At 42.5% G+C, this 17,729-nt stretch overlaps 1 protein-coding gene across 2 annotated transcripts; it reads left to right on the forward strand.

Annotated features, from left to right (window-relative positions):
- The first annotated feature begins 754 nt into the window (after positions 1–754).
- Positions 755–17,085, forward strand: snx30 (sorting nexin family member 30). 2 transcript variants are annotated; one of them, XM_031298173.2, is made up of 9 exons: positions 756–1,043; positions 5,005–5,223; positions 6,676–6,786; positions 7,367–7,525; positions 9,281–9,470; positions 10,962–11,161; positions 13,225–13,314; positions 13,808–13,960; positions 16,335–17,085. In XM_031298173.2, the coding sequence occupies exons 1-9, from the start codon at positions 921–923 to the stop codon at positions 16,410–16,412; spliced, it is 1,323 nt and encodes a 440-aa protein (XP_031154033.1). In that variant the 5' UTR covers positions 756–920; the 3' UTR covers positions 16,413–17,085. The 2 variants fall into 2 exon arrangements, with proteins under 2 accessions (XP_031154035.1, XP_031154033.1); XM_031298175.2 differs by lacking the exon at positions 5,005–5,223 and having other exon boundaries at positions 755–1,043.
- Positions 17,086–17,729: the final 644 nt, after the last annotated feature.

Below are 17,729 nucleotides of genomic sequence, written 5' to 3' on the forward strand. Positions count from 1 at the left end.
CATGATGATGAAAGTAGGCCTATGTTACCTAAAAAAAATATATTGTTAATTGAATTACTGTTAACTTAAGTTATTTAAATGAATAAAGGCATCATATGGAGGCCCACTTTGGAGCCCAGATGTCCGGGAAAATATAGGCACATAGGAGTTGAAATAAAAATTGTTTCCTCAAATTTTAAACATATATGCTCCATAAACTTAGTACATTAGTCGTGACGTGCTTATCATGTAATAACTTGGTCATGTGCACAAGTTGTTCCAAAGCAAACATAAATGACTAGCACAAATGAAATTAAACATTTTTCAAATGAATAGAACAGGTCCAGCAACTAGCTTTCCCACCCTCCCCCCCAGAGCTTTCAAACACATCTCACAGTCTTCTTCAGAGGATGAAGTCTGCTTAGTTGTCATGGAGATAGTTTAGTTACAATGTCCTTTGAGCAAAGAGTGACGAATCGACCTGAACATATGGTTGAGTTTTCTAAAAAAATTAGACCTTCAGTTGAGAATGTTTTATGTTTTCAAAACAAGATCATTCTTTTTTATTGATATTTTATTCATACTGACTGCTTTCCCCCCTGGGGTTCCGCTGTATGTTTTGTTGATGTTCCAAACAATAAACTTAAAGTCAGTAACGGTTCAGTGATCGTCTCAATAGACGATCTTAATAATTTCATTCGTTTGCCTATGTCACGTGGTGCATATGTTTACATCCGGGTTCGTGTAGAGTTTAACTTCCGGAGGTGCGCCGTAGTAGTCAGCTGACAGTTGTGGCCAACCAGCGGGTTCTACATCTCCACTGAAGAGACAGGAACGGAGAAAAAAAAGCCTCCCTCTGTCTACGTTAACCGTATCAACCGCGGAAAACCGGACAGCAGTTACCCCCCGAAACCCGGCCACGTCTTCCCGCCTCCCGCAGGATGAGTGTCGGCACTCCGAGAGGCCTGGCCAGCTCGGGGCAGAAGCCCATCGCGGAGATCCTTCACCCGCTTTCCGCCGCCGAGGAACCGCTCTCCGTCACCGTCAACCTCGGAGGGGACAAGGTAGGGTCCGCTGTGGCTGCACCGAGACGGAGACCTGTTCTGTGGTTTGATAACAACCAGGGTGATGGAGAGAGGACGATTAACCTAAACTAACGTTACACTCCACACACGAACCTGTTTTCAGGCTGGCACCAGTGTTTGTGGCTAAATCCATCAAGTGAGTAAACTGATGGAAGTTTAATGGAGAAAAAGGGATAAACATTAATCAGCGTATTTCCTGGTTAATGTTCATTATTTCCGTTTGCTTTTGAGGTTCACTGCCCATAACTGAAGGTTATGAGTTGAGCCTGAACACTTTGAGTTTGCCACTGAATCACTTTTGCATGACAGCTAAAATCTCAAAATCCTCAAACAGTGTCTTAGCTAGCTATATCACATAAAGGGACTTGCTTTTTCATTACAGTACAGCAGCACAATCATAAAAAAAAAAACTACTAACGGTAACTGGGAAGAAAAATACACACTCAAGTTGACACATATTTTGGTTAGAAAACAAGATTTCTCTCATTCCACTTTCTAGAAAGTGAGCTGGCATCATGATCAGCCTAGTGTGCTGGCCTGACATCAGTGTGCTGCGTAAACAAGGATGGACCAAGCAAACAAATCACAAAGATTTTATGCTCCCTGCTGTTGTTGTACTTAGGAGTGACACGCAGCCACCAATTTGCTTTTGCGGTTAATTATTGCCAATAGGAGATGATGTGATACGTCCTTCCATCAAGGTTACATTTTAATTTTCATTTATGAACACCCAGAGGCAAGAAGTACTTCCACACTAATTAAAAATGTGAAGCCTGTAAGAGTTCCTCTGTTTACGCCCACTGCCAAGAAGGTAAATGGTTCTGGTCCCAGTCTGTCAGCACAATATTCAAACAGTCTGTCAACACACTTCAATACAAGTTGATGGAAAGTTAGATTATGTGCCTGGGAACAAGTAATGAGTTTTTGGCTTGGATCAGGATCCACGTATAGATTTATTTGGGAAGGGCTTCTTAACAGTGCATTCTTAAAAAAATTCGTATTTTTAGTATTGTGTCGCCTCGGTGGGAAAATGTGCTATCACCTAGTGTTTTGTCATATTTGAAATATTTTATTTTTGAAGCAATGCTTTTCGGATGCACCTTCCATAAGAAGTATAATGCTGTGTGAACATATTTTGTATAGCAGAAATGTAACTGTCTTATCAATTTGATTTTCGTTGTGTTTCTTCCTTTCTTTTCGTTTTGTTTCGAAAAAAACTTGCAGTACTTTAGTGTACACACGATGTTAAACACACAAATGTTATCATTTGCCTACTGCTAAGGGTACAGTCTTAGTTTCTTAACCTGAGAAAGCAAACAGGACTTTTTGTTCATACGGACATTTTTGGAAATCTGGAATTTGTAGATCATTGCCAGTTCATTTTTGACTAAGTCCCACAATAGCCATAATATAGCGGTGTAAGATGTTGGGTACAATAGGCCTATTAGTGGTTGCGTGCAATATATAGTAGTCATATCCTCAAGTAGAGGTTGGTGTCATTTAATAGGCCCATTTCACCGGAGATATTTTGACTTGTCACAGTAGAAAAAGCACAGGTGTAAATGGTGAGATAATAATAGCTGAGTTCCATTTACCTGCTTACCTCACTGTCACACTTGAAGAGAACAGTGCCATCATTCATGTTATTAGTAACACCTGGGCTTTTCATTCTCTGACAAGTCAAAATGTCTGCTGTGAGAAAAGCCTATAAAGATAGTAATGTGGATATGATGACCAACAGTGTTTTTCCCTAACCCTAACCCATAAATCTCAGCTAAACCTGTCCAATAGGTTTAGAAAATTTGAAATAACTGTAAAGCCCTAAAATGCCACATTTAAGCTCTATCACAGCATTACAATAAGCAGAGCTCCAGATATCCATTCCCAGATCACAATATTGATTATAACATACATCTCCATCTCCCAACTCTGCTATGTATTGAAAGCAGATCTGTTTCCCCCTCAGTGTAATATTTTCCGATTCTACCTGTCTGTCGGAGCGTGGCTGTGTTTGGCGGTGGCCTGGTTGTTCATTCACAGTGGTGTAATGATGTAACGCAGTGCAATTATCTGAACTGTGATTTGGAGTGCAGGTTAGCACCTGTGTGTGTGTGTGTGTGTGTGTGTGTGTGTGTGTGTGTGTGTGTGTGTGTGTGTGTGACTATAATCGTGGGGTTCAAAAACCCGGAGTCCACTATACTTGTGGGGCCAAAATGCTGGACCCCACAAGTTTAAATGGCTGTTTGAGTGTTAAGACTTGGTTTTAGGATTAGGGTTAGAATTAGGTTATGGTTAGGGTGGGTGTAAGGTTTAAGGTTAGGCATTTAGTTGTGATGGTTAAGGTTAGGGTAAGGGGCTAGGGAATGCATTATGTCAGTGACAGGTCCCCACAAAGATAGTGCCACAAACCTGTGTGTGTGTGTGTGTGTGTGTGTGTGTGTGTGTGTGTGTGTGTGTGTGTGCGCGCACAGTAGCAGAGAGAGATCGGTGTGAAGAAAGTATGTGTGGTCAGCGCGTGGAGAATGTGTATACGGAGTGAGAGACAGAGGGGTAGCACTTATTTCTCTGGTTCAATTGGAATGTTGCACACATGCCCACTTAGGCGATTTGAAAAAAAAAAAAAAAGAGTGTGTGTGTCGGAAAAAGCGATAAAGGTCGAACATTACCTGCTTTTTCCGCTTACACCTTAACCTGAAAGAAAGTAGCTCTTTCCTCATGTGAGGCAAAGGAAATATGAAACGTTGTTTCTTCCTTGATGTGAGGCAAGCTGTGACCCCAGAGGACTGGTGAGAAGGGTTCGCAAGAAGTTTAGATCAAATCAAATGTGGCAGTACCGGTTGTTGTAGTGAGCGATTTAGCTGTTAGTTTTATTTTCAGAGCCAGTTTTGATGATGCATACCTGCTGCATCTGTGTTTTGCCCACCTTCCTGTTGCAGTATTTATATCTTTAGTCTTTGTTTACACTTTCACATTCTGTTGCCTGCAGTCACTGCTCTTTGCTAAATGAGATCTTCAGAGTCCCGTCTAAATGTGCTGTAATATTAGTCGTGCTATCACCAGACCAAGCTCAATCTTTTAATAGGGGAGTCTGCTCTCTATTTTCTATAAATAATATAGTTTTTTTTATATCCTTTTGGATTTACAGATTAAATCAAACAGTGCTTAGAAGTAGAAAATCAACCACATAATTCTCTTTTGTCCAAATCTGCACTTACTTTCCACAGCCTCCACATTTGTCCAGTTATTTGCTTTTAATAGCTTTTTTTAAGCACTCTTTCTGTGTTTGGATGGAGTCTGCGGGGGAAATTTTGTTGTTTACTCTCTACTTGTTGCGATAGAAAACACAGAAAAATTTTAAGTTCTAGAACAAGGCTGACTGAGCGTATTTTACACTGAAGTACCTGTGGAAGAGTGTCACCTTCGAATAGTCTATGAATAGTTTTGCATCAGTTTGATAGTGATATTTATCAGATCGTTTTTTGTCAAAACCAGATACTGGTTGTTGCGGTGCAATAATCAATATGAGAATCAAATCCAATGCATAAAAGGCCTGTTTGTCCAGAAAAGAGGAGGAAAACTAACACCTGTTAATGGACAACAACAAAAAATGAACAAAATGACAATGTGTTCCTTTCATCAACCTAAATAGGGTCTGACAAGCCATTATTTTCACATAGTTGGAATGGATTTGTATTAAGGCTATGGAAATGTATCCCCTGTCCACAAATGCTCCATTTCTCTCCTCTCATCCATCATTCACTTAGAGAGACAGGAGTAGTGTCAGATGATGTTGGCTGTGTACGCGGCAGCAGCCTCAACAAGGGCCCCATTGACCGAGAGAAACAAACCGAATCGCCACGAATCCATCAGCTCTTTGTTTGCAGCCGTTACCACATTGCAGCATCTGAATTTGATGTCACCATTGTCTCTGTGCACGCAGGAAGCGGGGCTGACCAACGGCACGCCGGTTGAGACGTCGAGTCCCGCCTCCACGTCCTCGCTGTTCAACAGGCTGCAGCTGGACGATGACCTGGAAGCAGATGTCCGGGACCCCTACGCAGAAACCACAGAAACACGTGACCTCTTTGTCACAGTCAGCGACCCAAAGAAGCACGTCTCCACCATGGAGACCTACATCACCTACAGAGTCTCCACCAAGGTCTGCTATTGGCTGGTGTCATGGTGACACAGTCTACCTGGTTTTCTTTGGACAGTAGGGGCTAAACTTCCATCTGGCGTAATATTGGTTAATATTCTCCAATTCCAGCTTCTTAAATGTGAATATTTTCTAGTTTCTTCTCTCCTCTGTGACAGTAAACTGAATATCATTGGGTTGTGGACAAAACGAGACATTTGAGGACGTCATCTTGGGCTTTGGGAAACACTGATTGACATTTTTCTCCATTTTCTGACATTTAAAGGTCCAGACGCACAAAGCTGATAATCGGCCTTCGGACAGTCTGGCGAGGTCAGTGACTCGAGTCTGTTCGGTGTGTTCCGTGCCGTCGTCCGTCCGAGGGGCCGTCGTCCTTCATTTTGGCCGATTTGACATATATAATCAACGGAGCAGTCACTGCCGGCAGTCGGACTCAAATGACCCATCTGATTGGTAGAGTGCTAACCCGGAAACGAGGAGCGGGATGAGCATGACTAAAGTCTCTCAAAATGTGATGAAAATCTTTTAAACTGACCTTTGTCGATCTGAAATGAAGACAGATTCAGCAACTGCGTGGCCTATTTCTCTCTTAAAATGTTTTCAGAAACACGTTTCGGTGAACTATTTTAGTACAATATGAGATCGTATTCTGAACAAGTCGCCATAACAGTCTGTCTTTGAATTTCCGGAGAAACCAGACCCACGTGACGCGTTCGTCCAATCAGCTGCCGGTTTTCATTTTTGGGCGACAATACAGATTAGCGCCGCCTGCTGTTATGGAGACGTATTACGTCTCGTCTCTTCGGTGTGTTCTGAGGCACTTTTTTGACCAACTCGGGGAGACTGGTCAGTCCAACTTCCTTTTCTGCAGAGGGTCGACCGTCTGGTTGGTGTGTCTCGACCTTTATAGACCAAGCAACTAATCAATTAATCAAGAATATATCGATATATATGTATATGTATATGTGTGTGTATATGTATGTGTATATTCTATACTCCTTCACATCCGTCTGTAAGTAAACAGCAGCAGATCTCAAAACCACCACTCTGCCTGACACAAGTTGATTTGCTCCGACTTTCAGCAGGGAATCCTAGCTTTGGAGGCCTTTCTATCGTGTAATGAAAGAAACAAATTCAGATGAAGACCCTGCCAGGAGCTGCCGGGCAGCGTCATGACAACAGTTGCTATGTGCACTATGGTGCTTCGGCTCAGAGGACGAAGACAAATATCACAGCCCAATATGAACGCAAAGTGTTAATTGAGAGCATGCGGGGGCTGTCTTTTAACACCATAGTGTGTGTGTGTGTGTGTGTGTGTGTGTGTGTGTGTGTGTGTGTGTGTGTGTGTGTGTGTGTGTGTGTGTGTGTGTGCGCTGTCAGCTATATTTCATGGTCAATAAGCATGTACAGTAATCCTGCTGAGCTGGCCACCCTGTTTTTTTTTTTCTACTTCAGACAACACGGGTAGAGTTTGACCTGCCCGAGTACTGTGTGTGGCGGCGCTACCAGGACTTTGACTGGCTGAGGACCAAGTTGGAGGACAGCCAGCCGACCCACCTCATCCCTGTAAGTTTTTTTGTGATTGTTGCGGGCAAAAATCCTTGATTATGCGGCACGTTTTCTTAAAAAATGCGATGGAATATGCGGGATTTTTATGCGATGAAATTGCGGGAACTTGCAAAAACTGCGGTTTCATCATGGCTTCATCGCGGGGTTTGTAGCTTTTCGATGATGTTCACGTCGCGTAATTACGTCACTTCATAACGTTCCCATGGCGACAGGGGAAAATGGCTGCTCTTGTGTGAAATAAACGCGGCGTTTTTCAACTTTCTGCTAAGATATATGTGACTTTTTTGCAACGAAAATGCGGGGATTATGAAATCATGCAAGCCCCGCATATTTTGCGCAGAAATCAGCAATTTATGCGTTGAAAGTGCGGCGTATTTGAAAAATTGCGGCCCCTACATAAATATGCGGACTTTGGCTGATTATGGATTGAATTATGCGATCGCATAATCGCATTTTCTGGAGGGACTGTGAAATGAGCCACGACGCAACTCGATGTCCAGCTTTCCGATGATAAATGCTTAATTTAAACTCTTCGCTTCTCTTCTTTCCTCCCCCTCCAATCTCTCTTTATCTCCAGCCGTTGCCGGAGAAGTTTGTGATGAAGGGCGTGGTTGATCGGTTTTCGGAGGAGTTTGTGGAGACGAGGATGAAAGCTCTGGACAAGTTCCTGAAGCGAATCGCCGACCACCCCGTTCTCTCCTTCAACCCGCATCTAAACGCTTTCCTAACTGCCAAGGTATGACAACGCAAGTTTGGGAAGTTCACTGTTTGATTTTTAGAGAGATGAAAAAAAAAAAATAAAACCCTAATGATATCTCACCATGTGCAACACACAGACAAATTCAGGTCAGTCAGTCAATCCTATTGCTGTCACATGCTTGTATGCAATTCATTTTATGCAGCACCTTGTCATATTGCGTTGTTATGCGAAATAAAAACATAAAAAAACGTAATCTCAGCAGCAATCTTTCAGTAAAATGCAGTGCATCTGCTTCTAGGGCTGCACAATTGATCGAATTTTAATCACGATCGCGATTTTGGCTTCCCACGATCAAATTCACGTGATCGAGCGATATTTAAAATGCTTCATTCAGTTCATAGAACGCTCCGTATCAAAGTTTTTTTTTTCCCCAAAGCTCCGTAAACCACTCTCTGAACTCGTGCCTCCATGAGCCAATCAGAGTTGTTCCCTGCACCGCGCACGCAGCTTAGTTTAGATGTAGACAGACACAGAGGACAGAGTAACGTGAGGAATATTCCAGAACAGATAGCAGTCGGTCATAAGTCGTCACAAGGTTTACCGGTTTACCAGTAAACGCAACATATTGTCCCGTCTGTGTTGTTTTTCAGACAACAGCAGTGACCAGTGCTAGTTTGAGTCTTTTAGCTCATAGCTTTAGCGGCAGACTGTTGTACGTCCCGCTACACGCTCACACTACACCGTTTAGCTGTCAGTATTTTAGCCGTGTTTACTACTGTAGCAAATGGTAGGCTAACGTTAGCTGCTGTTTTTAACATGTTATTAGTGTTTACTAGCGTGACATGCAGAGATGTTTCTGTTTCCTCTAACATCTGTTTTGGAGCATCAGAGCGCAACGCAGACATTTAAGTGGCACCGTAATCCGCGTTGCTATTTCATCCGGTAGATACCGGGGACCGGTGCCCTATTGGCACCGGATTTTAACATGCGCCGTTAACATGAACAGAAAATTGCGTTGCCTGTATCTTTTCACGGCAAACGCGCATGTTTGCAACAGCTGAAATGGCTCCTTCATAGTATCTTTCAACAAAGGAGGAATGTAGCACAATATGGATGTATTGGCAGGAATGTAGCACAATATGGATGTGAAAGCAGTTATAATTAGCCTATGTGACAAAAAAATGTGTTTTGGTTAAAATCAACAAATAATCGTGATAATTAATCGTGATCAATATATTAAAAAATAATCGTGATTATCATTTTTGGCCATAATCGTGCAGCCCTATCTGCTTCCTTGTGTGCGCGTGTGTGTTTTCTCCAGATCTGCCATCAGTCACTAATTTTGTCTTTAAGTAGCTGAGACACAAGACAGGACTTTATTGATCCTTGTGGGGGAATGAGGTTGCTGCAGCAGTAAAATAATTGGACTCAGGGAAAAAAAGTGGATCACAAGCATAAAATGTAAAATGGGTGATAAAACACCAAAGGTAATAAAACAGGAGGTTTTTTTTTTTTAAACATGCATGTGACAATTTCCTCACATTAGGTACAAAAGAAGAATGGATTATTAACACATATGAATTAGATAATTAGTTATGAATATTTAACCGTGGATCAAAAATTATGAATAGAAATTGGGTCAATCCTGTGTTTAAGTTGCACGAGGATCATGCAAAAAACAGTTCATTCACACAATGAGTTTTATTGCTAGGTGTACACATTCGCCGCTTTGTCCCGATGTCATTTGATTCTGGACATCCCGTGGCCTGTTGTCACTGTGTGTGTCTGCAGGACCTGAACAAGCGTCAGGGTCTGGCCCTCCTGACCAAGGTGGGCGAGTCGGTGAAGTACGTCGCCGGAGGCTACAAGCTGCGGGCGCGGCCGGCCGAGTTCTGCGCCATGGGAGAATACTTGGACACCTTCAACCAGAAACTGGGAACCATCGACCGCATCGCTCAGAGGATCCTCAAAGAGCAGTCAGGTATCAAAACCAATAGAGACTGATGATAATGAAATGAACCGTGTCACCTAGAGGTTGATGGTTCTTCTTTTTCCTTTTTTTTTTTTTTTTGTTTTTAAGATTTTGTTTTGTGCATTTTTTACCTTTTTATTTGACACGTGTTAGCATAGAGACCAATGGGAAACATGGGGAGAGAGGTATGATATGCTACAAAGGTCCCTTGCCAAGTTCCAGTAAAACAGAGTCACCCTTTAAATGTTATGGAGGACTCAGTGGGCTTGCAAATGGTTATAAACCAGTTTATTGATTGATTTTATTTGACAATAAAGAGCCGGATTAATAAAGTACCTAGCAAATGAGAAAGGTGTTCCATTAAAATTGTAATAAAAAGGGTGTATACATACACAAAGCAGTCCAATAAATGGATCAATTCACACTAGTTTCATTAATACAAAATGAATTTTATTATATGTATATATGTTAATAAGGAACTTATGGGAGTTATTGGTATATCACTTTGAAAAAGAGAAATTAAAAGCTGAATCCACAAATAATTTTGAAATACAGGTTTTAAACAGGAACGTTTAAAACGTCATCAGTAGTTTTTCTCTTTGATTTTCCATTTACCAATTCTGTTTTCATTTCCACACAGTCTTATTGTGGCAAACCTTTGCATACTGTGTAACCCCTAGGATTTAAATGGCACTTCTGGTGAAAACACTGAAGCCACTTCTTCACAGTTACTTCTTCCAAATGTGTATTTTAGGCAGCAGGAAGCAACATTTTGAAACTGTGGTGTGTGCTGCTTGCAACATGGCCTCAAGTGGTACTCCATATACTCTACTTCTTCTTAGTCTTTAGCCCCAGTGGGTGGCTAAAACTGGCTTGTATACTACTCTGCAGTATTGATTCAGTGCTGTAGTGTTTGGTTGAAGATAAACCCACAGACCTTTGGTCTTGTTGCTGCATGGTTGATAAAGTGCAGGTCTAACTCATGCATGACAAGTGATCCAGTAAATACCTGACATCTGCTGTGTGAAATTCTAGTTGTCACCATCTGTTCAGGGTTTTAGATGTGTTGCAGTCTGTGGCCTTAAAGTCTGCAGTGCAAATGAAAAGGTCCTTGTTTCCATATTGGAGGAGATAAGGTGGAAACCTAGGGAACTGTAGATAATAAAGGCCTACCAGCTGACACGGGGTGTAAAAAAAGCAAATGCCATGCACGCTAGACTCAGCAGCCTGGCATTTAGCCATCCCCCTCTCTCATGTGTAATTTACAAATAAAGATTTGGCAATTGAACATGCCGATCTCTCCGTATCGCCTTGGAGGAAAGACAGAACGTTCTGTTATCATTGGTTTTCCAGTTAAGCAGTGTCTTGTGTTGTGAGTATTAGCTGCTCAAACTTTAAATCTAGACACAGAGTCCCTGATCCTAACTCTTCTTGTTGGCATCTCTAACCACCTCTTTTATTATTATTATTAATAATTAATAATATTATTCCCAATACCAGAGTACCTGACAGAGCTGCGGGAGTACGGCACCGTGTACTCCAGCTGGGTGGGGTTGGAGGATGAGCTGCGGCGCCCCCTGGAGGGCGTGGCCGGCTGCGTGACGACGTGCTGCGGCGCGCTGGAGGACCTGGGTGAGAACATGAGCCAGGACTTCCTGCCCGTACTCCGAGAGTACGTCCTCTACGTAGAGTCCATGAAGGTGAGAGGGACATCGTGGGATGTCGTACAGGCCATTTTTGTTTGTTTGTTTGTTTGATGTTCTAAAAGCTGGACACAGTACAGCGAGTCAGCCTTGTTGTCGATTAGCCCTAGTTGGCCGACCGCCGGTATTGCAACAGAAAAATCCCGAGGCCCCCCCCATAGACTTCTATTCCATTATGAGAAAAGCATTTAAAAAATGTAACTTATGATTTAAAATTCAGAGTAGATCCTTTATTGTGACACACGCGCACACACACACACACACACACACACACACACACACACACACACACACACACACACACACACACACACACACACACACACACACACACAGTGTCCCAAGTCCATACGATATACTAATTCTATACAGTATGTGTTACATACAAGTCATCATACTGTTTTGGCAGCAATTCACAAAAAAAAAGTTGGGACACTGTAAAACGGAAATATAACTGAATGCGCTAATTTTATAATCCTTTATGACATATTTTTAATTGAAAACAGTACAAAGACAATATATTTAATAGGGGTGTAAGAAAAAAAATCGATACACTTGAGTATCGTGATATTTTATTTTGCAATACTGTATCGATTTTCAAAAAGGCAATATCGATACCGAACTTCTTTTTTTTTTAACGTTAAAAAATAATCATGTAAGACAGTGGTTCCCGTTTATGTTGTGTTTAAACCCCCTACCGCTAGATGGCTATGCTGAGACACACCACTAGTGTCTTCGCCTAATAGTGCCTAGCAGTGCCTGTCTGTTTGCTAGAAGCAAATAATATAACAATAATAATAACAATGTAGCTATGGCTGAACTTTGGCCTACTTTAGCATACCAAAATTAGCTCACTAAGAACCTGTGAACCACAATCCCAAACTGGCAGTTTGATTTTCAGTATACTGAATTGTTTACCTAAAGTAAACTTCTTTGACTTTTATGCACATCGTGTCTTTTTTTAAATATTAGTTTTTCTAAAATTATACTTAAAAAAAAAATCCCAATATATAGCCTTACGGACAGTATCGAAATATATTGCAATATATTGAATCGTGACCCATGTATCGTGATACGTATCGTATCGCCAGATTCTTGCCAATAAACAGCCCTAATATTTAGTGTTTTACCTTACTGACCTAAATATATGCTAATTCTGAATTTGATGCCAGCAACATACGTTTCAAAAAGTTAGGACAAGCAAGAATGGGAAAGAATTTTAAAACTTCAACATTCAGTCTCCTCAGCTGCCAAACGCTTTCTGAGTGTTGTTAAAAGAAAAGGTGATGTAACACAGTGGTAAACATATGCCCCCTGTCCCAACTTTCTTGGAACATGTTGCAAGCATCAAATTCAGAGTAAGTGAATATTTACAAAAAATAAAGTGTATCAGTTAGAACATAAAATATCTTGTCTTTGTACTGTTTTCAATTGAATATGTCAGAAATGATTAGAAAATGATCGCATTCTTTTTTGTTTACATTTTACAGTGTCCTAACGTTTTTGGAATTGGGGTTGTACAACAAAACCAACATACTTACATATAACCATTTTATACGAACAGGAAATTATACAATACATGTGACCACGGACATCAATCAAACTGGGACTTTGGAAAATCAAGTTTTCCAAGATCATTCTGAGCTGTTTGATTGGTATCCACTGTTTATTTTCTTTCCAACTGTAAGCAGCTCCATTTCCTTTACTGAGAATAGTGTGCATCAACAGCATACTCGCCCAGATTTAGTATGCACACAGTCTGCTTTAAGTATACTTTGTTTTGCAGTGCAAACAAACCACGTATTTAATGTGTATTATGGATTTGAGACACAGCTACAGACTCGCTTACTTTCAGCTGAGTCAGCTTTGATCCTGAGTAGAGGAAGTGGCATCTGACATTCTGCATGTGTCACTTCCTGTACTCACCGAGCTCTTGAATCAGCATTTCTCTCTGTTTGATCTTTTTCACATGTTGTCTCTCTCAGAAATGTTACAGTACCAGAACATATCACACTAACTGTGCCAAATAAAACGGTTGATTGTTTTCTGGTTGATTACAGAATGTTTTGAGGAAGCGGGACCAGAGCCAGGCCGAGTACGAGGCCCGACTAGAAGCAGCCATATTGCGCAAACAGGAGGACAGATCACCAGTAAGCCTCCTCCTTCCTTTCAACAAAATCTGAAGCTCCTTTCAAACACACAGGCCTTTCATTGCTGTGTTCACTGTTTCCCACACCCATTTCCAGGAGTGTCTGAAGTTCACGTCACGGTATTACTTCCTGTGATGATTTTCAGAAGGATTTTACAGAACAACAATGAGTCAATTTTCTTCAGAGTACCAAACTGGTAAATGGAAATAAGGGTGAATAATCTCTTCAAAATAAAAGCTTTTAGCGCCAATAGAATTAGTTGGATATCCTTTGTTCATATGCCATACTAATGCCACAAAGAAAGATTCTCAGGATTTTAAAGGGAGAATTTGTTAAAGTTCATTCCCTCACTACAAATTTCTCTAATACAACCCTCCCCCTCCAAAACTCCTGCACCACCCCAGACCCCTGTGGTTGTAGCCCTGCAACCTGTAGTCTTGTATTATGTCCCCTGAACGCCCCTGTAGCTGTAGTTTTCTCTGTCTCGCTGTAGATGCCAGTGGAGGTCGAGAAATGCCAGGACAAAGTGGAGTGTTTCAACGCTGACCTGAAGGCAGACTGGGAGCGTTGGCAAAGCAACAAGAGACAAGACTTCAAACAGCTTCTCACCGGCATGGCCGACAAAAACATCAACCACTATGAAAAGGTATGACTTAAAAACGCTACAAAAGACTTTAAATCAATGCGGTAAGGTTAAACTGTAATCATTGATTGATCTGTTGTGGACTTTTTGAGCCCTTTCTGTGTTTGGAGCCCTCACACCCTACTGCACTCGGACACATGGGGCCCTATTTTAACGATCTAAGCGCGCAGGCGCACGTGCGTTTAGGGCGTGTACGAATCCACTTTTACTAGTTTAATGGCGGAAAAAAGGGGGGTTCAAAAGGGTTGTACTTAGTGGGGCACCGGGTGCACCTATCTTGCACCCGGTGCAGCGCGGCTCAAAGCCCAACGTCTTTGCTAATGTCTTTGCTATTTTAAGACCGTCCAGCGCCCACGTCGTTTAAATAGCAAATGCACCTGCGCCAATGTGTGCTATTTTGAGGCAGCGGGAAGTGATCACGCCACTGACCAACAAAAACCTGGTCTAAAGTCAATAGCGCAGCATTTCATTGTTATTTTAACAGCGCATTAGTAAAATGCGCCTAGGCTCGTGCACAGCGCACACACTATACTTGTTACACACACACAGGGAAGCGCAGCAGCACACAAACAAGCAAAAGATTACAAACAAAAATATTACGGTGCAAATCCACAATCATAATAGCAATGTGCCAAGGTCCAAACGTGCCCGGCTTTTAAAGGGAATGGGAGATGACAGATTGGTTTATTGCATGTTACGACCAAAACACACTAAGGAGAGATTTTCAGGAGAAGAAACTGATCTGCTCGTGTGTGAAAGCGTGCAAGCAGATCATATATGGCACGAGCAATATGCCACCAAAACTCCATGAGGTGAAGCAGGCGTCAAAATAACAATGACTTTTATTGACTTTAGACCAGGTTTTTGTTGGTCAATGGCGCGGTAACTTTCCGCTGCCTCAAGATAGCAATATGCCAAGAATTCTCATGACCAGCACGCCCATGGGCGCACAGATGGGCGCAGGTGCATTTGCTATTTAAACGAAGTGGGCGCTGGACGGGAAATTGACAACTGCGTTAGTCTTAAACTAGCAAAGACACTTGCGTCGGGCTTTGCGCAGCACTGCGCCGGGTGCAGGATAGGGCCCTTAAGGTCCTTAGGGCCATAGCGTTGACAACAGCTTTTTTTTTTTCTAAGCCAACAAATTGTGATATAGGAGACGCCGGTTTGCCCGTTTCCCCACAATAACACCGATTGGTATGGCTGAGTATCATTTGAAAATGTAGATTCTGGTGCAATTACAATACCTGACATACCAAAATACTTTGAACATGTTTCAATACAAAAATCTATTTGACGCATTGACACAAATGTTATTATTCAGATCATGAAATATCTGATCATGGAAAATGTTTTCAGTACTCAGCGTTGCGGTAACAATTCAGTCGATTCAAAAAGTAAAAGACAGTTGAGCAATAACCAGTTAAATTCCTCAAGGGGGCGTCTGGTTAGCTCACTTGGTAGCACGTGCGCCCCATGTACAGAGGCTCAGTCCTCGCTGCTGCGGCCGTGGGTTCGGTTCCGACCTGCGGCCCTTTGCTGCATGCCGTTCCCCCTCTCTCTCCCCTTTCATGTCTCAGCTGTCATGTCAAATAAAAGGCCTAAAAATGCCACACGCAAAAAAATTATCTTAAATTCATTGCTCAGGGGCACCGAAGTAGTAGCTTGGTTGACACCAAGTTGTAACTGAGAAGGGGTCTGGACTAAGGTTCATCCACAGCCCATTTCCAAAGGGGCGTCACCAACAGACGCCGCTCAAATGCCTGTGGGCGCAATTGGATAGTCCTTCAACCAATCAAACCAACGATCCGGTGACGTAGCAGCGACCGCAGCATCAACGGGTTGCTGTGCTTCGGTGGCCGTCATGTTGAATGTAAACAAAAAGCTGCTTGGCGTTGCTGCGCTATTGTCATCGTGTAAAGCCCGCCTCAACGGTTGTAATTGGTGGCTCGATTTGGACAAATTGAGCAAAAAAAGCTGCTTGGCGTTGCTGCGCTATTGTCATCGTGTAAAGCCCGCCTCAACGGTTGTAATTGGTGGCTCGATTTGGACAAATTGGAAATGGGCTTAAATGGGCTCTTGGCCAGACTGACTTGCAGAGCAAATCTCAAATTTGCCGGAAGTTCGTCAGGGTTTTCCCAGGCTACCGAAGTAGTGGCAGGGAGGTCGAGGCGAGGGCTTCTTTTTCACTTACACCAGATTTATCTCACCATGCCGAACCGGATCAAACTAGCCACCATGTCACTCCTTGAACAGATGCATACTGTATTTACATGAAGCTGCCACAGGTTAAATGTTTCCCTTGAATCACTGCATCTCCCTCTGCCTCTCCCTCCTTCCCTTTCACCTGGTCTTCATCCGTCTCCTCCCTCTGCAGTGCCAGGCGGCGTGGGAGTCACTCATAACTCTCCTCCAGGACAAACAGACTGAGGACAAAACGAGCGAGACGAACTGAAACATCTCCTCGTGTCTCTGCCCCGGATCTCTCTCTCCCTCTCTGTATAACACACACTCTCATGCCAAGGAACTGGAAAAACAGGACAGTGGATTTGAACTGCTGGACTTCGCCCCTGTTTTCCTGTGAGATGACTATACGGAGGGGGAGTCGTCTCTCTCAGAGATTTGACCTGCTGCGAGGGGGTAACGAATGGTACATTCAAGGACAGCTGGGAAAGAGGAGAGACCTACTATGTACAGACATTTTCCTTTTTGTTTCGGTCTTTGTTCCTATTGACTTTTTCTACTTCACATTTCCAATAACCAGTCGGTTTGCCAATGCTACTTGTGTTAATTTAACGTTTTCTGTGTGTTCTCTCCATGTTGACATTGAGACAAATGGGAAGGATAACTCTTCGGCGTCGCAGAAAACCGATAAGCTCATGATATTTTGCAGCATCCCGAGGATTTTTATAAAAAAAGCCTCTAAACATGTAACACTGAAACAAGACTCACGCCATTCTCATTCATCTTTTAAAGGCATCATATTGGCTAATTATTATATGTTAAATATTGGTAAATTAGACCCCAACATCCTATACTTAAAGGGGAACTATGCAGTTTTTTAGCTTAATTTACCTTAACTGAACAGCTTCGGAGTCATTGGAATGGTTATATGACTTTTTTCGAGTTGAATGGTGGTCGTCTCGCTTCCCCCTAGTGCCTGTGAGCGGAAAAACGTCAGGAAGGATCGTGTGATATCAGGTCTCGTGATGTAACGAATTGCTTCACGGCACTGTACACATACACCCATTCAGGAACCAGCTAACAAGGTAGCGATGGAGTTTTTCACACTATCGTCATGGCTGAGCCGGCAAAAAAGAAAGCTAGGAAAGCATTGTTGGAGGAACAGAGAAAGAGGAAACGGCAGACTGACTGAGTGAGGAGTCAGACACAAGTAAACGTAGGAGCTGCCAAATATCTATTCTGAAGCTGTAGGGGGAGCTCTATAGAGAAACCTGCCAGCAAAAAGCGAGAAAACAGCGAAGAAATGGCCAAAACTGCATAGCGCCCCTTTAATTTAAAGGAACATTCCTGTTTTTTTTGTTTTTTTTTGTTGCATGTTTTGGCCCATAAACTCTTATACTTTCCATTATTGTTGACTGACCGTTTTCCAAAAGTTCTTTATAGTTTTCCTATTTTCCCTGCAACTGCCACTGTAAGTATGAAAATCAACTTGCAGACACTTGAAGCTGTGGCAGCAGTGTTTCACAACACAGCCCTGTGTTCAACAAGAAGTAACGCACGGGCGCAGAAAAAGCCGGTGGAGCAACAA

This window comes from Sander lucioperca, chromosome 1 (genome assembly GCF_008315115.2).
Source record: "Sander lucioperca isolate FBNREF2018 chromosome 1, SLUC_FBN_1.2, whole genome shotgun sequence".
Taxonomy (NCBI): Eukaryota; Metazoa; Chordata; class Actinopteri; order Perciformes; family Percidae; genus Sander; species Sander lucioperca.